The sequence below is a fragment of the Debaryomyces hansenii genome, assembly GCF_000006445.2.
Source record: "Debaryomyces hansenii CBS767 chromosome C complete sequence".
Lineage (NCBI taxonomy): Eukaryota > Fungi > Ascomycota > Pichiomycetes > Serinales > Debaryomycetaceae > Debaryomyces > Debaryomyces hansenii.
Genome location: NC_006045.2, coordinates 898,955 through 923,861, shown reverse-complemented (window position 1 = coordinate 923,861; position 24,907 = coordinate 898,955). Strand labels below are relative to the sequence as shown.

General features: G+C 37.3%; 13 protein-coding genes and 2 non-coding genes across 15 annotated transcripts; 6 read left to right on the top strand and 9 right to left on the bottom strand. All coding sequences in view use genetic code 12, as the record gives it.

Moving 5' to 3' along the window:
- Positions 1-116: 116 nt before the first annotated feature.
- Positions 117-1,721, top strand: DEHA2C10450g (DEHA2C10450p; the record flags this gene model as incomplete). The annotated part of the gene is made up of 1 exon (XM_002770147.1): positions 117-1,721. The coding sequence occupies one exon, from the start codon at positions 117-119 to the stop codon at positions 1,719-1,721; it is 1,605 nt and encodes a 534-aa protein (XP_002770193.1).
- Positions 1,722-1,764: 43 nt separating this feature from the next.
- DEHA2C10428g (DEHA2C10428p) lies at positions 1,765-3,078 on the bottom strand (the record flags this gene model as incomplete). Its single annotated transcript, XM_458136.1, has 1 exon — positions 1,765-3,078. One exon carries the CDS (start codon positions 3,076-3,078, stop codon positions 1,765-1,767), a length of 1,314 nt encoding a protein of 437 aa, XP_458136.2.
- Positions 3,079-3,232: 154 nt separating this feature from the next.
- On the bottom strand, positions 3,233-4,870 carry DEHA2C10406g (DEHA2C10406p; the record flags this gene model as incomplete). Its single annotated transcript, XM_458135.1, has 1 exon — positions 3,233-4,870. The coding sequence occupies one exon, from the start codon at positions 4,868-4,870 to the stop codon at positions 3,233-3,235; it is 1,638 nt and encodes a 545-aa protein (XP_458135.2).
- Positions 4,871-5,090: 220 nt separating this feature from the next.
- DEHA2C10384g (DEHA2C10384p) lies at positions 5,091-6,506 on the bottom strand (the record flags this gene model as incomplete). Its single annotated transcript, XM_458134.1, has 1 exon — positions 5,091-6,506. The coding sequence occupies one exon, from the start codon at positions 6,504-6,506 to the stop codon at positions 5,091-5,093; it is 1,416 nt and encodes a 471-aa protein (XP_458134.2).
- Positions 6,507-7,013: 507 nt separating this feature from the next.
- Positions 7,014-8,972, bottom strand: DEHA2C10362g (DEHA2C10362p; the record flags this gene model as incomplete). Its single annotated transcript, XM_458133.1, has 1 exon — positions 7,014-8,972. One exon carries the CDS (start codon positions 8,970-8,972, stop codon positions 7,014-7,016), a length of 1,959 nt encoding a protein of 652 aa, XP_458133.2.
- Positions 8,973-9,438: 466 nt separating this feature from the next.
- On the bottom strand, positions 9,439-11,427 carry DEHA2C10340g (DEHA2C10340p; the record flags this gene model as incomplete). The annotated part of the gene is made up of 1 exon (XM_458132.1): positions 9,439-11,427. One exon carries the CDS (start codon positions 11,425-11,427, stop codon positions 9,439-9,441), a length of 1,989 nt encoding a protein of 662 aa, XP_458132.2.
- A 428-nt stretch (positions 11,428-11,855) lies between these two features.
- On the top strand, positions 11,856-13,721 carry DEHA2C10318g (DEHA2C10318p; the record flags this gene model as incomplete). The annotated part of the gene is made up of 1 exon (XM_458131.1): positions 11,856-13,721. One exon carries the CDS (start codon positions 11,856-11,858, stop codon positions 13,719-13,721), a length of 1,866 nt encoding a protein of 621 aa, XP_458131.2.
- A 673-nt stretch (positions 13,722-14,394) lies between these two features.
- Positions 14,395-17,154, top strand: DEHA2C10296g (DEHA2C10296p; the record flags this gene model as incomplete). Its single annotated transcript, XM_458130.1, has 1 exon — positions 14,395-17,154. The coding sequence occupies one exon, from the start codon at positions 14,395-14,397 to the stop codon at positions 17,152-17,154; it is 2,760 nt and encodes a 919-aa protein (XP_458130.2).
- Positions 17,155-17,856: 702 nt separating this feature from the next.
- DEHA2C10274g (DEHA2C10274p) lies at positions 17,857-19,365 on the top strand (the record flags this gene model as incomplete). Its single annotated transcript, XM_458129.1, has 1 exon — positions 17,857-19,365. The coding sequence occupies one exon, from the start codon at positions 17,857-17,859 to the stop codon at positions 19,363-19,365; it is 1,509 nt and encodes a 502-aa protein (XP_458129.1).
- A 505-nt stretch (positions 19,366-19,870) lies between these two features.
- DEHA2C10252g (DEHA2C10252p) lies at positions 19,871-20,005 on the bottom strand (the record flags this gene model as incomplete). Its single annotated transcript, XM_458128.1, has 1 exon — positions 19,871-20,005. The coding sequence occupies one exon, from the start codon at positions 20,003-20,005 to the stop codon at positions 19,871-19,873; it is 135 nt and encodes a 44-aa protein (XP_458128.1).
- Positions 20,006-20,369: 364 nt separating this feature from the next.
- DEHA2C10230r lies at positions 20,370-20,442 on the bottom strand. The gene has a single exon. It is a non-coding gene; the product is annotated as a tRNA-Ala (tRNA).
- An 18-nt stretch (positions 20,443-20,460) lies between these two features.
- Positions 20,461-20,534, bottom strand: DEHA2C10208r. The gene has a single exon. It is a non-coding gene; the product is annotated as a tRNA-Ile (tRNA).
- A 149-nt stretch (positions 20,535-20,683) lies between these two features.
- DEHA2C10186g (DEHA2C10186p) lies at positions 20,684-21,976 on the top strand (the record flags this gene model as incomplete). Its single annotated transcript, XM_458127.1, has 1 exon — positions 20,684-21,976. The coding sequence occupies one exon, from the start codon at positions 20,684-20,686 to the stop codon at positions 21,974-21,976; it is 1,293 nt and encodes a 430-aa protein (XP_458127.1).
- A 48-nt stretch (positions 21,977-22,024) lies between these two features.
- DEHA2C10164g (DEHA2C10164p) lies at positions 22,025-23,119 on the bottom strand (the record flags this gene model as incomplete). Its single annotated transcript, XM_458126.1, has 1 exon — positions 22,025-23,119. The coding sequence occupies one exon, from the start codon at positions 23,117-23,119 to the stop codon at positions 22,025-22,027; it is 1,095 nt and encodes a 364-aa protein (XP_458126.2).
- Positions 23,120-23,327: 208 nt separating this feature from the next.
- DEHA2C10142g (DEHA2C10142p) lies at positions 23,328-24,809 on the top strand (the record flags this gene model as incomplete). Its single annotated transcript, XM_458125.1, has 1 exon — positions 23,328-24,809. The coding sequence occupies one exon, from the start codon at positions 23,328-23,330 to the stop codon at positions 24,807-24,809; it is 1,482 nt and encodes a 493-aa protein (XP_458125.2).
- Positions 24,810-24,907: the final 98 nt, after the last annotated feature.

The following is a 24,907-nucleotide window of genomic DNA, read 5'->3' as shown; positions in this document are numbered from 1 at the left end:
CGCATTATGTACAGGAGATTAGAAATGATATTTGTGATCATATTATTAAATAGATAGGAATACTCCGGTCTATTTATTACAAATATATATGACAGGAGCTAAATATATCGGATAATATGAGAGGAGAACCAACTCTACCCGATTGGGTAACTATAATATCTGGATATTCATCAATAATATCTAGCGTTATTATATTTTCGAGTATTATTTTGCACTTGAGGAATTATCGTAAGCCGTTTCAGCAAAGGCTAATGATTAGAATTCAGTTGATCGTTCCACTTTTTGCGTTGTCGTGTTTTTCCATGCTAAAGAATCCTGAATCATTGTTTAATAGATATTTGTTGGAATCAATACGAGAAGTTTATGAAGCTTTTGTAATCTACACTTTTTTCTCGTTATTGACAGATATGTTAGGGGGAGAAAGAAATATCATCATCATGACGAGTGGGAGGGAACCAGTTGATCATCCTGGCATTTTAAGGTGTATTTTACCTGCTATTGATATATCTGACCCAACCACATTCTTAATAATTAAGCGAGGAATTTTACAATATGTTTGGTTGAAGCCAGTAATATGCGTTAGCACTATACTAACGGAATTAATAGGGTGGTATAATGTGAATGATGTTAGTGCAACCTCGACATATTTATGGCTTACCATACTATATAACCTAAGCGTTACGACATCATTATATTGTTTGGCTATGTTTTGGAAAGTGCTTTGGAATGATTTAAAGCCATTTAAACCAGTGGGCAAGTTTTTGTGTGTCAAGCTAATTATTTTTGCATCATACTGGCAAGGAGTTATGTTGGCAATACTAAATTTTTCTGGAGTGTTACCAGGATCAGCATCAACCAAGGCGAATAATACCAATATTGGTGTTTATATTCAAAATGCATTACTTTGCGTCGAGTTAATAGCGTTTGCTATTGGCCATTGGCATTCTTTCTCCTATAAACCTTTCACAATTTCAGCAATACCAAATGGGAGATTGGAGTTCTATTACGCTGTCAAAGATATGTTTGGTATCAAAGATTTAGTTCATGATTTTAAATTAACTTTCCATGGCGATTATTATAAAGATTATAAGAGATTTGATTCTGTTGAAGCTATAACTGCCCACCCAGAATCTAAAGGGCGTATGAGTAGGATTAATCAAGGCTTAAGGTATCATGGTGATGGAAAGCATAAACATTGGCTCCCAAACAATCAATCACCAGTTCAGAGCTCTACGAATGTGCGAAGTACTTCAGAAGCAAATGCGCTATTATATCAACCATTACTAGGGAGCACTCTGCAATACGCACCATCCTTAAATTCAACTGGAACATCTACTAGAGGAATTTATCCTTCGTCACCAAAAAATATAACACCTCCTGATTCTCCGGTAGTACCTGCTTCAGCAGGAACATTCAATCTGACCAACGGTCCTACCATAACCGAAGTCTTGAATACAAATGAAATTTCATACGATAAAGAGTTACTCGACGAAGATGAAATTTACTACCAGAATGCATGTTCAGTTATTAACAATTATAGATTAGACCAAAATGAAGTTAAGAAGTTGATAAATTACCCAATTGTGGACGAAGTTGTTGATGGACATATGTTTGGTTATAAAGTTAAGAAATTAAGAGCTGATAGGATAAGACAACAACAAAGAAATGATAATTCATCTAATGGTGGCAATAAGAATAATTATTACGGAAGTATAGCATAATAAATATCAGGCGTTTAATATAAGTAATATAATATGTACATAACTAATCTTCAATTTTGAACAGATACAATGAGTCCAAATCTTCTTCAACTTTAGTCTTCTTCTGTTTCTTTTCTTCAAGCTTTTTAAGTTTCATTAATTTTTTTTGTTTTTTCAATTCCTTTGACGAATTCTCTTCTAGATTTCCTTCGTTTGGTTTAGTCGTGGCAATCGGAGGTGCACATGAAACCATGATTCTCGAATCAATGTGACCGCTAATATCAAATTGGCATTCACATTCTTCCAAGATGCTTTGGAGTTCTTCAATGATCATATGGCGTCTTTTTATTTCAAAATCTACATCAGAAGGATCATTAACATTTACTACTTCTTCCAGTTCTTCTTCATTCACTGCAGTCGTATCTTTCATGTTTTCAACTATGCCACCTTCTTTATCTACCGATTTTCTGGCAGAATACAAACTTCTTTTATCACCAATATAAAGGATGAACTTTTCTCCTTTGTTCATTCTCCTTTTAATTTCCATTTTCTTTTGATTATTTAAATCACTCAAACTTATCTTCCACGAAAGGGTAAGAATCTTTGTTGCAGACTTTTTCTTCTCAGCTCTGTCCCGCTGTCTGATTGCCTTCTGTGCAGCTATACTACCCTTTTCCAATAGCTCCTTTTCTCTCTGCGTTGCAAGTTCGGTTGTATAGTGTTTAATCATCTCGAACACCTTATTTGTCTTAACCAATGGTAAGTCTCCCTCCTTTGAGGGTGCAACCATAAACAACCCATTTTCAGCAAGATCAAGATCATTCACAATTTCAACCAAATGTTTTTGCTCTAACTTATTGTTCTGGGGATTTACAAATTTCACCTTGTAAGATTTGCTCACCATATGTACCTTCGATATTAAATCCTTAAGAGCATTTTGGGCTTGGTCAGAACCTGTACTTATTTGAAACCTCAACGCCTTCCTAGGCGATTTTTTCGTATCCATATGATTTCTTCTGTCACCATGACTTCTTTGGTTTCTGTGTTTCTTATTATTATGCTTCTGGTTAAATTCCTTAAATTTTTCACTCCCGTCGTTATTATGTACATGTTTATTACCGGTCTGCGTAGTTTTGTCAAACATATTAACAAATCTGTTATTATGTATTGCATTCTTTTCAGGACCACTGAAAGCTGATGATTTCTTTGAAGTTCCTTCGCCCGAGGTACCCCTAACTAATAAACTTTCCAAATCAAAAGGTTCAGCAGATTTATTGGAATTAAGATTAGTGAAATCAAATGGTTTATTCCACTTCGAATTCAGAGATAAAAGTCTTAATCCCAAGTTACTAGCATATGATCTTGTTATTCTAATCATTCTATAGTATTGCTATTCGACCTTGTCTATTGAAAATAGGTATTATCTTTAAATATTTCACTTATTCCAGATGAGTTATTTCGTTTTATTATATGCACACTACAGGCTATTGATTGCAAATACACCATATATATTAGTATTTTAACTCTATAAATCACCATTTAGCACCTAATAAAATAGCATTAGGGTCCGTAGATTGCTCGACCTCGTGAAACCATGTCTTGAGTAATCTATTTTGATTGAGATCGAATTCTTTACAGAATTCTTGACACCATTCGATAAGTTCCGATAACATATTTCCATTGGAACCAGCAGATAACAAATCATATGAGGGTATATTAGTGTAATTTTCTGATGCTTTTGTTAGCCATTCTTTCTCTGGAACATCTGCAGGCGGGTTTATTTGACCTCCACCATTGATGCAGCCATTTGGACATGCCATTATTTCAACGTAATCACATTTGGATGCATCTGCTGTGTCCTGGGTGGCATTATTAGACGAAGCTGTTCCGTCTGTTTTCGAGGCCAATCTAGCACGACGACGGCTAGCGAGTGGGTTTGCTTTCACTGTTGAAGTTTGTTTTGTTGATGGTTTCAATTTTCTTACAAGATTTTGGATATTTCTGAAGCCATTAACAATTGCAGCGCTAGCAACAGTTGCATCTTTGTAAATCAACCGCAATTCATAAATATCAGAATTCCGGCCCAGGATTGTCTTTAGTGTAAAATTTTCGGGTTGGTATGTAGAAGGATCCTTCAAGATTAGATGTTCCTGTGCCAATTTTATGTAGTGGTATGCATATCCACCAGAAGATGAACCGTTATCATTGGACCATGAAAGATCAACAAACGGCCAATTCTTAGGGGCACATTTCGTATATAATTCAGTTGTAGAAACTAAAGATGCAGACAATATAGATTCCACTTGTGGTGGGAACAAGGAAAAGTCATCCGAATGTTCATCTAATAATGTAATTAATTCCTTTGCAGTAAGCACACAATCAACGTCGTTGGGAGCGGACTCTGGTTCCCCTTTCTCGGGTCTTGCGCTTTCCAACTTTTTGTCAAAGCATGGCATAATGGATAAATGGTATATGTTGTCTCTGGTTGTATTCAAATCACGGGCTGTCAAAGTTTTGAGCAAGCATCCGGTGATTTGCTGGGGCGATTTTACGTCTGAAATTCTGGGTAAGACATATGGATGTGTTTTCTCAGCATATAGCACCCACCCAGGACAAATAGACGATAATGTGGGTCCCTCGAACTTCTCTTCCTTCTTGCTTATTATATTTTGTGACTCATATATCAATGATAACTTTCTTCCAAGCGATGTGCCCACAATATAACTGAATCCCATCTGATTAATAAACAAGTTGATGAGAAGTCTATCCACCTCTTCCACTGTCAAGTTATACGCAGTGGCCAAAGATGCTCTTGATTGGTGTGAAATACTTGCCACAAAAACCTTATCCGTTTTATTCTGAACTTTTTCCTTCAATGCTTTAATCAATTCGTTATGTGAATGCTGTGCAACCAAAATTTCTTCGGCTGAAGTGATGCATCCTGAACAAGCCAAACAGTCAGCGAGCGATATCTGTGCCGCTGATAAACTAGTAGCAGTTCCATCTAGTCTAGATATTTCTATCGGATTTCCTTCATTATCTATTTGGATATCTACCTCACCATTTTCATTATTAGTATCTCGATTAACGTTCTCTGCCGGGGGTTTAATACAAGCAACACCCGGTGAAATGAAATCATTCAAATCATCAGCTGATAAAATAGCACTCATAATCTAATATTACTCGTTAATATAGACAATATACCACTAAGTTATATGTATATTTGCTATAATCTTCTTTTCATATATAGTGACTTTTGCGATCTTTAGTAATAGAGCTGACTAAAAAAAAAAAAAAAAAATTAGTATCTTCACGTGAGTGTATCGATCTTTGAAGATAACCAATTGTAGTAGACGAATTGATAATGTTCTATAGAATATGCAAATAAAGCTATTGTTGGTTGGCAGTAGGGGAACGTGAAGGTTCGTCCGTCTCTCCCTCACTAAGATCACCCAACTCAAACTCTTCTGCATCATGTGTATTAATATTTTGATAATTTGAATTAGGACCAAGGCCCAATTCTCCATTTTCATCATAACCTACTAAATGTAAGTATAGCGACAAAAGCAACAACATCCACAAGTAGATAATAAATGCCGCACCAGTAACTACTAAGATATAAGCCGAGTGGTCGGCACCTAAATCATTGACCAATATCAATTGCTCTTCGTTTGCAGACATGAATAATATACCTGCTAAGATAAGACAGAATGGAGGCATGTGTTGGAAAGAGAGAATTTTGCCGGAATCACTGGAGCCCTTATCCTGTAATACGAACAGTATCTCAATGATTCTAGTAAAACCTCCTCCCATCAAAGCCAAACCAAACATGGCATGGACTTTAGTAGAGATTTCCAAGTGTTGAGCATGTTGTGACATGCCATAGCCAGTAAAAATAAGCAACAATGCGGGTACAAATGATCTAGCATTATTCTTTCTGGTTAGCCACATCCCTATTAATCCTCCACACCACCAGATGATCCCCATGGCAGTGTGTTGGTAATCGCCATGCGACCACCCCTCGCGGCCCCATCTGTGTTCTGTAAATGTGTTCACTATACCCCAAAGACACATAAGAGATGAGTCGTAGAACTCCTGAGAACGTCTGTTAGGATCACTATTGATGTTTGGGTTAGAGTGCTGGCGAATCCACGGAATCACAAGCACAAATGCTAGCACAAACCCGTAAAATATGAATGATGACCCCATAATCCCATGAGCGATACATTGGCCAGTATGGATCCCGTAACAGAAACCAAATAGAGCTACCGGTGCCATACAAACCCGAACCCATCCGGTTAAAACAACCAAAAACGACAATGTCTTATAGATCTTGTATGTGATGCCATACTGGCCTCTAGTCGATAGATGTGGGTAGAACTTGTTAATAACCAAGTTTGATCCATTTATAAAGCTTCCCATAAACACGGTAGCTCCGAGCAACAAACTAAGGAACCAGCTGGTACCTTTTGATGTTCTGTTTTCATGATTGTCCGAGTTGTCTGGAAAATCAAGAAATAATGACTCCACCACCAGGTATCCAGTCAGAATAAACTGAAGAAATAGCGACCAATGCAATTTATTACCAAATGCCAATGCCGATGACACCGAAGGCATCAAAAGTAACAATGCCAATGTCAAAATCCAATGGAAAGTCTTCGATCCGCCGTTTATGGGATGAAATTCAACCGGCGCATCGTGGTGCATGTGTCCTTCATCATCATCTGCAATTGCTCCCATACATATTGATAGTGCTACTAATACAGCTGAATATGGCGTAACTGATCTCATCTTACTATAGGACATGTTATCACTACTCAATGCACGCTGATCTTATTCAATCTTCAGCTTTCCTTTCAGTGAAAAATGCGAAATCGTTCACCTGTACTCATACATATTGTACACTAGAGTTTTGGCACGTTAAGAATAACGTCTGGTGAATGCTATGGTCTGAGTATGTAAGCTGAATATTACCATTATAAATGGACTATTAAATATTACTCGCCGCTCCGTTTATCTAGACGTAGACAAGAAATATACATACTTGTTTGCCTGTTTTATTAAGACGGAGACAGAACTCTCGTCTGGCACTCTTGTCAATTTTGTATAGGTTGCAATTTAATTTAATCGAAGAGAGAATAGACTACGTAGCTGTAGATTATTTGCCATCTAATAACATTGTGCATTGATTACACGGCGACCCAACAAGAGTTGGTCTAGGTAACAACTAAGGCTTGACTATTCATTGCATATACTCCTAACATTTGCTGTAATTACAAAAATGAAGTCCCTTTATTGTTTCGGCTAAGGAAACTATAAAAATATACCTTCTAACTTATCAAAATCATCCTGATCCAGCCCATTATCATAAATATTGACTTTGGCCTTTGCATGTGTGAAGTCAACGATGTAGACTAACCCTTGTTTTGTATAGAGAAGATTGTCTTCTCTGATATCTCTGTGTACGATTCCATTCCGGTGAACTATTTCCAATTGTCTCTTGGCTTTCTCATACGTCTCCCGGTCCTTTGGCAACGGAACCTTCTCAATGTATCTGAATAAGTTGAAATATCCTTTTGCAACATACAGCTTTTCAATTGTAATAATGATTTTACCAAACTTTTGACGAACATAACAACTATTGAACTCAGTGTCCTGGGATAAGATCGAATAGCATACTTTTTCGGTATTATGCCATTCATCACATATATATCTCCTTTGTTCAGAAGTAGAGATTTTATGTTGATCTCTATTCATGTTTCGTGGATCATAGACCTTTGCAACTACAACTTCGTTAGCATCCACCAGTTCTAGTAAGGACTTCTTGAAGTAAATAGATTCTAGCTTGATAAATTGTGTGTTTAAATCATCTCCATACTGTACGTATAGGCTATTGCTATTACTAGGTATATCAATAGATATCTCCTCACCCATATCTTCTCCCTCCTCTCCTATATCTTCAGAAATATCTTCCATTGTGGACACATTCGTACCTCTTGTACTGGGTCGACTTCCAGAGCCTTCAGACTGATTTAAAGTGGACATGTCTGTATCTCTTGTACCGGGTCGACTTCCAGAGCCCTCAGACTGATCATCACTGTCATCACTAGAAACGGCTTTCATCAATGTCTTTCCTGATAGCTTTAGATGCTCTTCCAACCGGTGGACCCTTTCTTGCTTGATTACCATTTGCGAATCTTCTTCTACTGAATTATAGATGAACGACAATAATGATTCTCGTAACGTAGGTTTAGCTGAGTGGCAGTCCCGAATCATGTACCTGATCGGAATTATCTTTGACTCATTGTCAGTTTTTACATCTCTCAGATTATGGACATTGCGTTCAAAGGAATCAAGGTCTAGTTCTACGAATACAGACGTATATGAATCTGTGAGAATACCCTTGTCAGTCTTGAAATAAAGCATCTCGCATATGAGCTGCTTCGTTATGTTTTCCTGGTCTGAAAAAAGGCTTCTTATACCATCTAATGGATTGCCATTATATTTGGGCAATAGCGGATATTTTTTCGTTTCTATCACACAGTACACCAGATTCCCTTTACTGATAACTATGTCTGTTCGAGTCAGTAAATGTACTCCAACGGGTACCACTCGTCTCCATGCAGCTGGTCGTTCTGTTTCAACTTTCGTCTCGATATTTAACGCAACCCACAACATTGAGCATATGGGCCGAATCAAATACCTAACAAAAGCATCTTTAAAAGAACCTTCCAAAGTTCCATCCCGAGGAATTAATTCGTATTCACGGAATGCAAATCCTATTAAAGTTTTTCCCAACAGCCTATTGTCAGTTCGACTAAAGATTTCCCTTACAATGTGAGCTACTTCGTCCTTCTCCAACTCTTTTAAATAACCGTCATCACATTTAAACTCCGGAAACTGTTTACTGTATTTATTTGAGCTCCCCTTGTTATTACTACTTGAATATCTTCCCATATCTTCTATTTCATATTCACACATAGGAAGAGACAAAATAAGCCTGAATAACCTCTTAATTTGTTGAAGGTAGTTTCTCTTAAAGTCTGTTATAAAATCCAGATATTGATCTCGGATTTCTCTAATGAAACTCGCTACTTCACAGTTCTCTACCTTAAACAATTCCTGGATTAGAATTCGATAATTCATTGTCATCACTCCCCAACCTGGATAAAAATCATGATAATCGTACATCTCTAATTCATCCTCAATGCATTTACACATTGCAAGATACAATGGATGCTGCGAAGCTAGATCATTAGAATGTTCGGCCATAGCTACTTCATCGTGAGCAAACCATCATACTAGAATACTCTTGCGTATTATATTCCTTCTGTATTCCTTTAATATTCCCCTTATATCATATCTGAAACATGTTATGCTACAAATTATATGCATCACAAAAAAGTTGTTTCAGAAGATATCTCTTTCAGGCAAGTCTAATTGGACTTAGTCTCATCTCTCTAATTCACTCTATGATCTAGTCACATAGACAGTTTGCGCGGAGTATAGTTTCTTTGAGTTATACCATTTTTAAATTACTTGTTTTCTTGTTTTACTTAGAACTTGACAAGAATCTAACCTCAAGCGGTTCGAACATGTCTTATAGTGATTTTGAAATTACACGGTAAGCTATGTAGATTATTTAGCTTCTTGACGATATATTGATAGATCGACACTCGCTCGTCTAAATAACTATCAAGCCTGATCATTAGAAACGCAAAAATTAATTATTCGTCTCTTACAGAGGTTCCATTTCAGATAATGCAAATCCTGGAAACACGCTTTTTAGCTTATCAAAATCATCGTGCTCCAGCCCATTATCATAAATATTGACTTTGGCCTTTGCATGTGTGAAGTCAACGATGTAGACTAACCCTTGTTTTGTATAGAGAAGATTGTCTTCTCTGATATCTCTGTGCACGATTCCATTCCGGTGAATTATTTCCAATTGTTTCTTGGCTTTCTCATATGTCTCCCGGTCCTTTGGCAACGGAACCTTCTCAATGTATCTGAATAAGTTGAAATATCCTTTTGCAACATACAGCTTTTCAATTGTAATAATGATTTTACCAAACTTTTGACGAACATAACAACTATTGAACTCAGTGTCCTTGGATAAGATCGAATAGCATACTTTTTCGGTATTATGCCATTCATCACATATATATCTCCTTTGTTCAGAAGTAGAGATTTTATGTTGATCTCTGTTCATGTTTCGTGGATCATAGACCTTTGCAACTACAACTTCGTTAGCATCCACCAGTTCTAGTAAGGACTTCTTGAAGTAAATAGGTTCTAGCTTAATCAATTGTGTGTTAAAATCACCTCCATACTGTACGTATAGGTTATTGTTATTACTAGGTATATCAATAGATATCTCATCATCCATATCTTCTCCCTCCTCTCCTATATCTTCAGAAATATCTTCCATTGTGGACACATTCGTACCTCTTGTACTGGGTCGACTTCCAGAGCCTTCAGACTGATTTAAAGTGGACATGTCTGTATCTCTTGTACCGGGTCGACTTCCAGAGCCCTCAGACTGATCATCACTGTCATCACTAGAAACGGCTTTCATCAATGTCTTTCCTGATAGCTTTAGATGCTCTTCCAACCGGTGGACCCTTTCTTGCTTGATTACCATTTGCGAATCTTCTTCTACTGAATTATAGATGAACGACAATAATGATTCTCGTAACGTAGGTTTAGCTGAGTGGCAGTCCCGAATCATGTACCTGATCGGAATTATCTTTGACTCATTGTCAGTTTTTACATCTCTCAGATTATGGACATTGCGTTCAAAGGAATCAAGGTCTAGTTCAACGAATACAGACGTATATGAATCTGTGAGAATACCCTTGTCCGTCTTGAAATAAAGCATCTCGCATATGAGCTGCTTCGTTATTTTTTCCTGGTCTGAAAAAAGGCTTCTTATACCATCTAATGGATTGCCATTATATTTGGGCAATAGCGGATATCTTTTCGTTTCTATAACACAATACACTAGGTTCCCTTTACTGATAACTATGTCTGTTCGAGTCAGTAAATGTACTCCAACGGGTACCACTCGTCTCCATGCAGCTGGTCGTTCTGTTTCAACTTTCGTCTCGATATTTAACGCATCCTCCAACATTGAGCATATGGGCCGAATCAAATAATTGTGAAACATTAGTTTATATTGACCTTCTAGAGTTCCAATGCGAGGAATCAATTCATGTTTACGGAATGCAAATTCTATTAAAGTTTTCCCCAATCGCCTATTGTCAGTTCGACTAAAGATTTCCCTTACAATGTGAGCTACTTCGTCCATCTCCAACTCTTTTAAATAACCGTCATCACATTTAAAATCCGGAAATTGTTTACTGTATTTATTTGAGCTCCCCTTGTTATTACTACTTGAATATCTGCCAATATTTTCTATTTCATATTCACACATTGGAAGAGATAAAATGAACCTGAATAGCCTCTTAACTTGTTGTAGGTAGTTTCTCTTAAAGTGTGTTAAAAAATCCAGATATTGGTCTCGAATTTCTCTAATGAAACTCGCTACTTCACAGTTCTCTACCTTAAACAATTCCTGAATTAGAATTCGATAATTCATTGTCATCACTCCCCAACCTGGATAAAAATCATGATAATCGTACATCTCTAATTCATCCTCAATGCATTTACACATTGCAAGATGCAATGGATGATGTGAAATTATATCTCTGGAAGCTTCCGTCATATCTACTTTATTGAAAGCGAATCATCATACTAGACTACTCTTGCGTTATATATTCCTTCTGTATTCCTTTAATATTCCCCTTATATCATATCTGAAACATGTTATGCTACACATAATATGCTAAATAATGCGTAATTGATTGATTTTGGAGAAGATTCTCTTCCGATTAAGCTTCAGATGTTTCGGATAGTGATTCAGGTTGAGATTATTTTATGCCGCATTTTACTCTATCAGCATAAATACACTCCGAAACAATACTTCTTGACTTCGTCTATCATTCAAAAAAATCTAATACTTTCCAATTGCATGCCAAGGATATATAAACCTGCAAAATTCCGTTATTACAATATTTTTAGCATAACAAATTCAAGATCTAGATATATATAAGAGTTAGGTTCTTATGAATAATTTATTTAAATGACTTGACTATGACTGAAATATCGAGAAGCCTGGTTTCTGACCATCCTTTGTATCTTGCAATGTGCAAGTTTATTAAGGATGGATTAGAGATGTACGATTATCGTGATTTTTATCCATGCTGGGGAGTGTTGACAGTTTGTTATGAGATTCTAATTCATGATTTATTTAAGGTAAATCATCGAGAACTAGACAATTTTCTTAAAAAGGTTCCAGATGTTAAATATCTGGCTTTTGTAACAGACTTTGTCAAGGCATATCCCCACCAAGTTAAGAAGCTATTCCGGCTCATTTTGTCCCTTCCTATGTGTGAATATGAAACAGAGAATGTGGGGAGCTGTTCGAGTAGTGACAATAAGGGAAACTCAAATGATCACAGGAGACAGTTGACGGATTTTAAATACGACGAAAACTACTTGACAGAGATGGAGGACGATGAAGTGGTTAGCACTATGAGGGAAATCATCCATCGAATTGAGAATGACCAGTTGGAGAAAACTTTGGCAGATTTTGCTTTCTTTAGATACGAATTGATTCGTCGCGATGGGCTTTTAGAAGGTTTCTTTAGAGATGCTTATCTCTGGCATTTGGTTGAGCCCATATGTTCGGTGCTTGATACTACTTTAAACGTTCAGACAATAGTTTACCCCGAGCAACCAACAATATGGTACAAACTGGAGCCCGTTGGTGTGCAGCGATGTAGAAGTGGTATACTTGTCTCTAAAGATAGTCAGGCGTATTGTATTATAAGGGTTACAAAAGACCCCATAATGTCAACTTGTAATGACGGTTTCTTCAAATTAGTTCTGAACCATCCAGCAAAAATTGACCAACTTATATACGATATGCTTCATTTCAAGACTGACCTGGGAATTTTAACAGATGCATATACCTCTGTGTTTGTGAGATTGGACCTTGATTCGTTTGAACACAATATTCTCAATTTGAAACAAGAAACACATGAGCCAAATATAGTTCCAATCAGGTACATGCTTCGGGACTGTCATTCAGCTAAACCTACTTTGCGAGAGTCACTATTATCGTTCATTTATAAATCAGTAGAAGAAGATTCGAAAATGGAAAAGAAACGAGAAAGGATTCAGAAGATGGAGGAACATCTAAAGCTATCAGGAATGGCATGGACAGTGGAGGATTTGAGTAGGGATATCTCGGAACAATGTGAGAGTGAACCTCGGGGTACTCTGACATGCGATTCAGAATCTGTTGAGAAAGAAGACAAGGAAGATAAAGTATTTATTGATATGCCTAATAGCTGTGATTACGTATGGGTGCAAAATGGAGATTTGTTCAACACACAATTGGTTAGACTAGAAGCTATTTGCTTGAAGAAGTTCTTACTAGAACCGATCGATGATAAAGAATTTCTAATTGCAAAGGTCTATGATCCGCGAGTCATTAATGAAGATTATTACAGACATTGCTCTCGCAAAGAAAAGAGGGAGATATGTGATGACTGGTACCGTAACGAAAAACATTGCTATTCAATTTTATCCAAGGACCATGAGTTCAACAGTTGCTACATCCGTCAAAAGAAAGGGCAATTGACTGTTACAAATGAAGAACTGTATATTGCAATAGGGTATTTCAACTTATTCAGATATATTGAAAATGTCCCGTTGCCGAAGGACCTCGAAACATATGAGAAAGCTAAGAAACAATTGGACATAATTCACCGGAATGGAATCATACACACAGATATTAGAAAAGCCAACATTCTTTATTCAAAAGAAGGCCTTGTATATTTCATCGATTTTGCAGCTTCAGAACTCAAAAAAAAAGACTACGGCGATGAGGAATTTGAAGCTAGGGTTGAATATGAAGTTGATGATTTAAAAATCATATTCAATATTTCCTGATTTGTATTAAAAATTGCTAAATTAAATCCCATAATAATATATACTCGGAACTATTACTCTCTAGGGTTAGCTATATCAGACTCACTGTTAACTTTTTAATATTCCTGTCCAGAATTAGAGTGTAGATCATTGCTAACGATTGCAAAATGCGCTGGGCACGAAGTTTCTGGGCTCTTTCATCATACTTAATGACGTTGATCTCTATTCAAAATATTATAACATATTTATCAAATATTACTGCATCAGTTCACTAAATTCATGTTACAACCTCCTTTAACATGGTCTCTGTAGACATTTCTTTGGCATCCTTCCTTCAATAGTACTCGTTAGTATGGAACACTTCTATTGACACAAAAACGCGGCATACTTAAGGTGCCGGTTATGTAATCAAGCCACAAGCTCTCTGTACGTGGCAGAATATATCATTTAGTAAGAGCAAAAACGAAGGTAGATTATAAGATATTGTCCATTTTTGTTAGAAACTCGGCATAATAGAGGTATTAGAGATCAACAACAGATTGTGCTTTATTGATAACACCAATTTTGTTCACCAGAAAGGGGAAAATAATTGATAAATTTGACAAAATAGTATTGCATTATAAAATTGGCGTATATGATTATTCACAGGTGGATTTTGTCTTAAGAAACGAAATAGTATAAATATAGTAAAAGAATGCTCCATATTGCAAGAATAATTGTAATAATATCTTTGGTGGCCAATTTGGTGGGCGGATTCCGTATTCCTAAGAGAGATTACGACCTGAAAAATTACTTTATAGTAGAGGTGGATACGTTGAACTCCAGTGAACCGTTATATAAATTTATTGACAAGTATGGGGACAGTTACAAGTACGAGCATCAGGTACGTGGACTAGATGACCATTTTGTATTTAGTATTGACAAGGAACATCCACATAATAGTTTTATTGGGAATTTCAACTCCAACAATGAAAATTTGATCAAGAGATCTGGAGGGTTTGAGGATGAGTTTGATGACTTGGTATCCAACCCGTATTTGAAGTCGATTCATATGCTTACACCTAAGAGGTTGAGAAAAAGAATGCCTGTGCCAATTACCGAAGAAGAATATAAGGTTTCGATGGAAAATCAAGCCAAGAGAGATGTAAATATTGTTGATTCAGCGCAGTTACCTATTAAGGAGGTAAGCGAGAAGTTGGGGATTAGTGATCCAATTTTTCAGAAGCAATGGCATTTAGTGAATACTTTTTATCCTGGACATGATGTCAATGTCACTGGATTGTGGTATGAAGGAAATACTGGTAAAGGTATTGTTACAGCTGTCGTGGATGATGGTTTAGACTACGAAAGTGAAGATTTGCATGATAACTTCAATTCTTTGGGATCGTGGGATTTTAATGATAACACAAATTTACCAAAACCTAGGTTATTTGATGACTACCATGGTACGAGATGTGCTGGTGAAATTGGTGCCGTTAAGAACGACGTTTGTGGTGTAGGAGTAGCGTATGATTCTCAAATCAGTGGGATTAGAATTTTATCGGGAACTATATCTGCAGAGGAAGAGGCATCTGCTATGATGTATGGACTTGACGTCAACGATATCTATTCCTGTTCTTGGGGTCCAACAGATGATGGTAAAACTCTTTCACAGCCAGATGCTATTGTCAAGAAGGCTATGATTAAAGGTATTCAGACAGGACGTAAGGATAAGGGTGCTGTCTATGTTTTTGCATCAGGTAATGGAGGCCGTTATGCTGATTCCTGTAATTTTGACGGGTATACTAACTCTATTTATTCCATTACTGTTGGTGCTATTGACTATAAAGGATTACATCCAATGTATGCAGAGGCCTGTTCTGCAGTCATGGTTGTTACATACTCGTCTGGTTCTGGTGAACATATCCATACTACCGATATAAAAGGGAAATGCTCGGCACTTCATGGTGGTACATCGGCTGCTGCACCTTTAGCGGCAGGTATATACTCTTTGGTATTGCATGCTAATCCTAACTTAACGTGGAGAGATGTTCAATATGTATCTGCCTTGAGTTCTGTTCCAATAAATGAGGATGATGGTAACTACCAAATAACTGCTTTGGGCCGTAAATATTCTCATAAATATGGATATGGAAAAATCGATGCATATGCGATGGCTCACTTTGCTGAAACTTGGAAAAATGTCAAACCTCAAGCATGGTACTACTCTGATCTTCAAAAAGTAGGTGGGACTATTAGTCCTGAAAAACAAAATAATGTGATCAAGAAGAAAATCAAAATCACTAAGGAGGACTTAAAAATCGTAAATTTAGAGAGAGTTGAGCACATAACAGTAACAGTCAATATTCAGGCCACAGAAAGAGGTAAGGTAGGTGTTAGATTAATTTCCCCACACAAGGTTACAAGTGATTTAGCTACATTCCGTCCTCAAGATCGCTCCGGTGCAGGTTTTAAAGATTGGACCTTTATGTCTGTTGCTCACTGGGGTGAGTCAGGTATTGGTGAATGGGCGATCGAAGTATTCTCTGACTACCCGATGGAAGATAACCGTATTACATTCCAAGATTGGCAATTGAGATTATTTGGTGAATCCATTGATCCAGAAAAGGCTGAAGTATACGACATCACTAAAGATTATAGCGCGGAAAGAAGAGAGAAACAAAAAGAGCAAGACAAAAAGCCTATTGGGGTTCAAGATCCCCAGTCGAGTGCTGTAGAATCACAAGCTGAATCTACAAAGGAAACCAAGACAAAGGCCAAAACAAAGGCTACAACTACAGGCAAACCCACTTCTGTCATTACATCCGCTAAGCCGGAAGGAAAAGTTGATGCAACCGAAAAACCTAAAACAACTACCCCAAATGCTTCCTCAAAGCCGGACCCCACAGAAACTAGCGAGCCCGAAGAGGAGGAGGATGGTAAAAGTAAACAATACACGGCTGACCACACTGGGCAATATTTCATGGCAATAGCAGTAATTGGGTTTATCATTGTAATAATATTCATGAGATATCACAAAACCCCAGGCAGCTCTCGCCGCAGAAGAAGAAGAGAAGAATACGAATTCGATATTATTCCCGGCGAAGATTATACTGACAGTGAGGATGATAACGACGACTCGTTGGATTTAGGACATAGAAATGATAGACGTCACAACTCCCGTAATAGCGACGAGACAAGAGACAGATTATTCGACGAATTCAATGCCGAAACATTACCAGATTACGATGATGGCATGTTTGCAATCGGTAATGAAGAAGACGATCATCCTGAAGACCCTAGAGCCGAGCACAATAGCAAATTTTCGACAAAGCCAGCCGCGGATTTTGCACCAAAAGACTCAAAAAGTGCAACCGAAGACATAGAAACCTCTACAAACAAGTCAAATGATCATGAGGATACAGACACTAGCCAGAACCCTACTTCTATATCAGAATCAAGAACGTCTGTTTAATCGTATACATTTATTTAGATATTTAATTTATCCCATTATCATTGAACGTGCAGCCCTGTACATAATCAGAATAATCTAATACTTTCTATTAGTTTTCATTCATGTATCTAATTATCAGATACCCGTATAAATATCATCATCAGCCATAGCTCGGTCTGTTGGAATCCCCGACGAGTACCACGTAGCTGTTATTTAGTGCAGTCTAATGCCAAGTGACGATGACACCATTCTGCGTATGTCCGTATCGGAAACACTACTAAATTCTAAATAGGTACTCTCTATATCAATATAATGCTACGTCGTAATCATTTGACGAGCATATGAAAGTGACAATGGTGCTTAAGGCGTTCTACGTAACGTCTTAAACGTCTTTATGGTACAATTTGGGTGAGGTGATGTAGTATTAATGTAGTACGTGCATGACTCAGATGATGAACATTGGTCCGGTCTCCCTTTTTCCGATATTTGACTCAATTAGTAATTGCTATAAATCAAGAATCGATCGTCAAAGTTTTTAATAACTATTACTAATTCGTTTCTTATTGACTCAATTGACTAAAGGTTTATATATTATAGTACATCAAGAAGTCTACAGATTGAAAACTTGTTGTTATTCTTTGATTGCACGAATTAAATCATAATATATTTTCAGGTTACTCTGACTCATTTTAAAAGGAGTATTAATAGATAAAAATAGTAATAATGTCAGTAGAACCATTTGGTAAACACGTTACCATTGTCGTCTTTGGGGCCTCTGGTGATTTAGCTAAGAAGAAGACGTTCCCAGCATTATTTGGATTATTCCGTGAAGGAGAATTGCCATCAACGATCAAGGTGATTGGGTATGCAAGATCAGAATTATCAGATGCTGACTTTAAGGAAAGAATATCAGCCAATTTCAAGGGCGTTAATGATAGTAACAAGCATAAGGTCGACGAATTCTTGAACTTGTGTTCTTATACTCAAGGTCAATACGATTCCGCAGAAGGTTTTAAAAAGTTGAATGAGGAGATGGAAAAGTATGAAAAAGATTCCGGTGTTGACAAACCTGAAAGATTGTTCTACTTGGCTTTACCTCCATCGGTATTCGTCACTGTTGCAAGTCATATAAAGGAAAATGCCTACACCAAAACTGGTGAGGTTAGATTAATTGTCGAAAAGCCGTTTGGTAATGACTTGGAATCTTCTAGGAAGTTGCAAAAGAGCTTGGCCCCATTGTTCACAGAAGAAGAATTGTATAGAATTGACCACTACTTAGGAAAGGAAATGGTTAAGAACTTGGTATTTTTAAGATTTAGTAATGAATTTCTTAACGCTTCATGGAACAAAAACCACATCAAGTCGATCCAGATATCTTTCAAGGAAGCTTTTGGTACTGAAGGTAGAGGTGGTTATTTCGATGATATTGGAATTGTTAGAGATGTCATGCAAAACCATTTGTTGCAAGTTTTGACTTTGTTAACTATGGAAAGACCAGTCTCTATTGACCCTGAAGCTATCAGAGATGAAAAGGTCAAGGTCTTGAAAGCATTTGGTGAACTCGAAACTGATGACATCTTATTGGGACAATATACTAAGTCCGAAGATGGAACCAAACCAGGTTACTTAGATGATGACACTGTTAAAGGTGACTCCAAGTGTGTTACATATGCTGCACTTGGTATGCAAATCCACAATGAAAGATGGGAAGGTGTTCCAATTGTTATGAGAGCTGGTAAGGCTTTGAAAGAATCTAAGGTTGAAATTAGAATTCAATTCAAGGAAGTGGCTAAGGGTATGTTCAATGACATTCAAAGAAATGAATTAGTTATGAGAATTCAACCAAATGAAGCCGTCTATATGAAAATCAATTCTAAGATCCCAGGTATTTCTGCTGTTCCTTCTGTTACCGACTTGGATTTAACATACTCATCTAGATACTCTAAGGAATTTTGGATCCCAGAGGCTTACGAATCATTAATTAGAGACTGTTACTTAGGTAACCATGCTAATTTCGTCAGAGACGATGAATTGGATCTTTCATGGAAGTTGTTCACTCCATTGTTACAGCACATCGAATCAAAGGATGGCCCAACACCTGAACCTTATCCTTATGGTTCTAACGGTCCAAAGAATTTGAGACCTTTCTTATCTGATCACGGTTATAACTTCTACGATGAAGGCACTTATGAATGGCCTTTAACCACCCCAAATGTTAAGGGTAAAATGTAATTTATATGGCCTGTATATGTAAGTCAAAATAAAATTCATCTAATGGTATTCTTGCGTATCTACTACTAGTCAATTCTACGATTTAATCTTTGGAAAATTTATGTATTAACTATTTAAGTAAATTTTCTCAAAATCATCATTTATCAGACATCCATGGAAGGTCTATAAGCGGTCACCGACATACGAAGATGGGTTCTAGTGTATGCTACCGAGGAAACTGCGAATGTTAATGGGAAATTTTCATCATATAAAATGATGATTATGGAAATTTTACTTTCAAAATCATAAATATTTAAGAGAATCCTTTCAAAATGTGCTTAAATAATTCATTTATTAACCAACTGAATCAAAAGTTAGTAAACATGTTGTTATAATTTCAAATTTTATGGAAACTAGGATGAATCAGAACTGTAAAATACTGGCAAGTATAAGTCCGAACAAACACCTCCTGCAACAGAGGATCAATATTGAACAAACGGTTTTCAACCCTGTCGTCATAGTCGAATCAGACTGGGAAAGAAGTAGACTTAGTTTCATCATCTTCATTAATTGGTATATTATTCCTTAATTTCCATAAAAATTTTAATTGCAACTTACACTTCGTATTCAACGGATCAATAAGTAGAAGATCTAAGCTCATATTAAGAAGATAATCTCCTGAATATTAAATGATTAAAATAGTTGTCATTGTCAATTCCTTTTACTAACCAAAAAACTTTTTTATCATATATAGTGGAAATATATTGTCCTTATATACTTGGGAAAAAAATTATTCGTTAGGGTTACCCGCTCGACATCGAATTTTTTAGGTCTCGATGGAACCCTCTATCAAAGGAATTTAGGTACAGATCTATACCATATTGAACACATATACGTCACTATGTTATATACTCTGCAATTTTTACCCCCTTAGTATTTCAGTATTCTAATGATACAAAAAAAATTTCCTAGAATAACGATTGAAAAGACTTTGAAGTCAATCCAATGTAATTGGAAAAAATAATTGGACGAGTCCGGAGTCGAACCGGAGACCTCTCCCATGCTAAGGGAGCGCGCTACCAACTACGCCACACGCCCTGTGTGAAATGAGAGAAATGGTCCCTAGCAGGATCGAACTGCTGATCTTGGCGTTATTAGCACCACGCCTTAACCAACTGGGCCAAGGGACCGATTTCTGAGATTCAATCTTTTGAGGTCAATATGAGATCTACGGCCAGCTTATTTTTGTGTCGAGATGAGTTTAGACATTTATATTTGAAAAAATCTCTTCTATACAAATGGATGCAATATTCATTTGGAGAAAGCTGTGGCATTAGTAATGAAAATCTTAGTAACTTCAGACGACACAGGAGCTGTTAAAGAAGTGGTATGCTCCAGAGGAACTGACACTTCGAAGCAGGATGCTAAGCAGCCAAAATCAATTAAGAACATATGTTCTGAACCTGGGGCATCGGTCAGAACAAGAGTGTTACACATGGTAAACTTCAAATCTACATTTTTGGTAGCTTCAAGATTGGGCGGCTCAGTTACCATCTATGACTTGAACCACGAGGAATATGAATTGGTGCACACGTATCAATTAGCCATTTCCAACGAAGACAAACCGATTTCGTTGATTGAGCTCGAAGAGTTCGATGTCGTTGTCGTAGCATTTGAATCGGGTAAAGTATTTGTCATTAACTTGAATAATGGTAAATTTGACTTAGATCCGATAGAGATACAATTACCTGGTAAAAAAGGGATCAGTGCATTTATAAATAACCCTCATGAGGCTGGGGTCTTCGCTTGTGGTGGTAAAGAGAATGATGCCAGAATTATTAGATTATTCGAAGGAGAAATCACTAAAGACGTATTCGAAGCCGAAAACAAGCAAGAATTCTTCCAGCCTGACGTTATATTTACCGCAAGAAATGTGAAAAATGACCATCTTGATTTAAGACCACCAATATGGATAAGTAGCATCCTTTTCTTCGAAGAAAAACCTAAAGATGGTTACAAGTTCTTAACTTCAACAAGATATGGTCAAGTACGTATTTATGACACAACCCATGGAAAAAGACCGATACAAGATTATAAAGTTTGTGAAAAACCAATAGTTACCTTGAACTTCGCTGATTCAGAAGAAGAAGTCATCGTATCTGACACGCATAATCTAGTCGCCAAATACTCCTTGGCACAAATCGATTCCAAAGCATTTAAAACACATTCTGCTTCTGCAGGAGAAATAACCAAGCCAGTTAGTAAGCTTTTAGGAAAATTCTCAGCTGGGGGTAATACTGGGGCCATCGTTGGTGTAAATATCTTTGACGATGAAATAATTTCAACTGGAGGATTGGATAGGTATCTTAGAACATATGATATTAGCAGCAGGGAGATACTTGCAAAGGTCTACCTTGGGGTGCAAATCTCAGATGTATTGATGTTGGATAGTGAAGATGAGGAAGAAGAAGAACCCGAGTCTGAAATGGGAGATAAACGTAAAAAGAATATTGAAAAAAGAAGGAGAAAAGCACTCGAAGCCGAAGAAAATGAAAGTGACGAAGAAGAGTTGTGGAACCAATTAGAAGAAAACAACAAAACTAAAATTGAAAAGAAGAAGAGAAGAATTTAATTACTGTATATTTACGTTATGTAGATTAATATTTAGTCATAGAAAGACTTAGTTTATTCTTGCATTTGTAGTGGCATTTTTGCCTAATGGCTCTTCTTGTACTTCCCTATTACTCAGTCTATTGCTACTACTAATAACACTCATACATTTCCACTCATTCAAATAATTGCATTTCCATAATCTAATCTTCCCGTCGTCGCCAGCCGAACTTAAAATTGTCCCAGTCAAATTCCAGTTAACTCGCCACACCTCCAGCTTATGATCATTCAATTTTGCTAGCGTCTCTATTTTCAATTCACCAGTTGCAGACTCTACAGCCTTGAATATCCTTACATACCCATCTTTACAGCCTGTAGCAATTAAGTGATAATTGCGACCCATTGATGGTGCCCAGCTTACCGACCTTATCAACCCATTATGTTCGGGCAAATCGCATAGTTTTATCACCTTGCTGTTCGAGTGGCTACCTATAGAGCTCTGGTCTGCATCGGATCCAAAGTCACCTAATACGTCCTCGTCATACAGCTGATTACTCGGCGCCGTGCCATATATAAAGCCTTGGTCCAAGGCCACAATTATAAACTTCTCCGTCTTGGTGAACTTAGCTGGACACCATTCGATACCAAAACTACTCTGTAAACTCTTCGCTGGTAACAGATCGCTTAGTATTGGTATTTCAGTTGTAAGTACCCAATTAGTCAAGTCAGATGGGTCTAACGATTCATAAATTCGAAATATACCGTCCAGTCCCACACACCCCAATTTCAACCCTAAGTGGTTAGGTGCAAATACCACATCGTAAATGGGTCCGTATGACTCGATTGCCAATGTAGCTAATTTTATCCATCTTCTACCAGACCCATGCAACTCCTCTGGTTGCTCTTGCCAAATCTTCACAGTTCGATCATACGAACACGATGCAAGTATCTTACTACTAGAAAATCCTGGGTGTGCCCACGAAAGCTTCACTATCAGAGAATCATGTGCTTTCCACAGGTCGTTTAGAACCCATGTCGAAGTGGATGAGTCCAAGTCGAACACTTTAATATGTTGATCTGATGAGCATGTTGCTATATGTTTACCATAAAAATCGTATTTAATGTCATGAATCAACTCCTCGTGCCCAGTTATAAATGGCTTCATATTTATCTTCTTCGATTACGATAATATCAGTAGGAATAAACTAATTGGTAATATCAATATCATAAAATTGATAATACCCAATTGTGCGCATTATACAGTATGGATTAAGTCAAACTTGTCAATTTTCAAGCCTTCTTCCGTTACTTGAATACAATCAATCAATAAGACTATTTGGTTTAGTCAATGCAGTAAGTAATAAGCTTCAGACATGTCTCTCGGTCGAATAATTAAGGTGTCATTATTGGTACTTTCTATCGCATGTATCGCTCCAAATAAACCATTACAAACGCTGTTTGCATTTGCTTGCATTGGGTACGTTATAACAGCATCGTTGATACCGAAGCTCATGGACAGCTTCATTAGAATAGGTCTCAAGGGTAAGGATCTTTCCAAAGCACCTCCTGTGAAGGAAATTGCTGAGTCTATGGGGGTTGTATGTGCTGTGACATACTTGTTCCTCATGTTTTGGTTGATTCCGTTTGTTTTCTTCAAATACTTGGTGAGTTTCACGTCAATGTCAGACGATGCAGATATGTCCAATAACTACAAGGACCAGTATCTGGCGCTTTCGAATAACCGTTTGTTTCCACATAACAAATTGGCCGAATACTTGAGTGCCGTATTGTGCTTACAAAGTACAACTCTCTTGGGGTTGTTTGATGACTTGTTTGATATCAGATGGCGCCACAAGTTCTTTCTTCCGGCAGTTGCATCGATGCCGTTGTTGATCGTCTACTATGTTGACTTCAGTGTGACGTCTATTGTTGTTCCGAGCTTTGTCACCACCAAATTGCCTGGAGGCGAGTTCTTGCTTGAATCGTTGAACACTCTAATTCAGACAGGCAATAATATTGTCACCTATGTTACTGGGTTATCTTTCCGTACGTTAGACAATAACTACGTATTGCCTACGGGATCCCCCAAATTACTTGATTTAGGGGTTTTCTACTATGTCTACATGTCAGCGATTTCGATCTTTTCGCCAAACTCAATCAATATTCTTGCTGGTATCAACGGCCTTGAAGTAGGGCAGTCCATTGTTCTTGCAGTCATTTTTCTTATTAATGATTTTTGCTATCTTTTCTCTCCTGATATATCGGCCGCAGCATATGACTCCCATTTATTTTCGGCCATTTTCCTCATTCCTTTTGTCGGTACATCTTTGGCATTGTTCCAATTCAATTGGTTTCCTGCAAGGGTATTTGTAGGGGATACTTATTGTTATTTCAGTGGCATGGTTTTTGCAATCGTTGGTATCTTGGGTCATTTTTCCAAAACGTTGTTGATATTCTTGTTACCGCAGATCATTAACTTCGTGTACTCTGCTCCCCAAATATTGGGAGTTGTTCCCTGCCCACGTCACAGAATGCCCCGATTCAACATCGACGACGGTCTCATGTACCCTAGCTTTGGAGAGTTGAAGTCGCTCTCAAAACTTCAGAATTGTTTTTTGTCAGTGCTAGAAACTTTCAAGCTCATAAAAGTAGAACGCACTACAAAGGTTACAAGGTTTTCCAACATGACAATCATCAACTTGTGTCTTGTATGGTTTGGTCCTTTGAGAGAGGATAAATTATGCATTTTGCTCATGATACTTCAGTTTTTAATTGGACTTCTCATGATTTTTGTTAGACACACCTTGGGCCCTTGGTTATTGGGCTTTGATAACTTAACCTGGGGCGTTAAATAGCAACCTGTATATCATTTCATGTATAGTTATAACAAAATAGTAATAGAATAGATTTTAGTCTAATCGGTCACGTGCTTTATGGCGGCTTTAACAGAAAT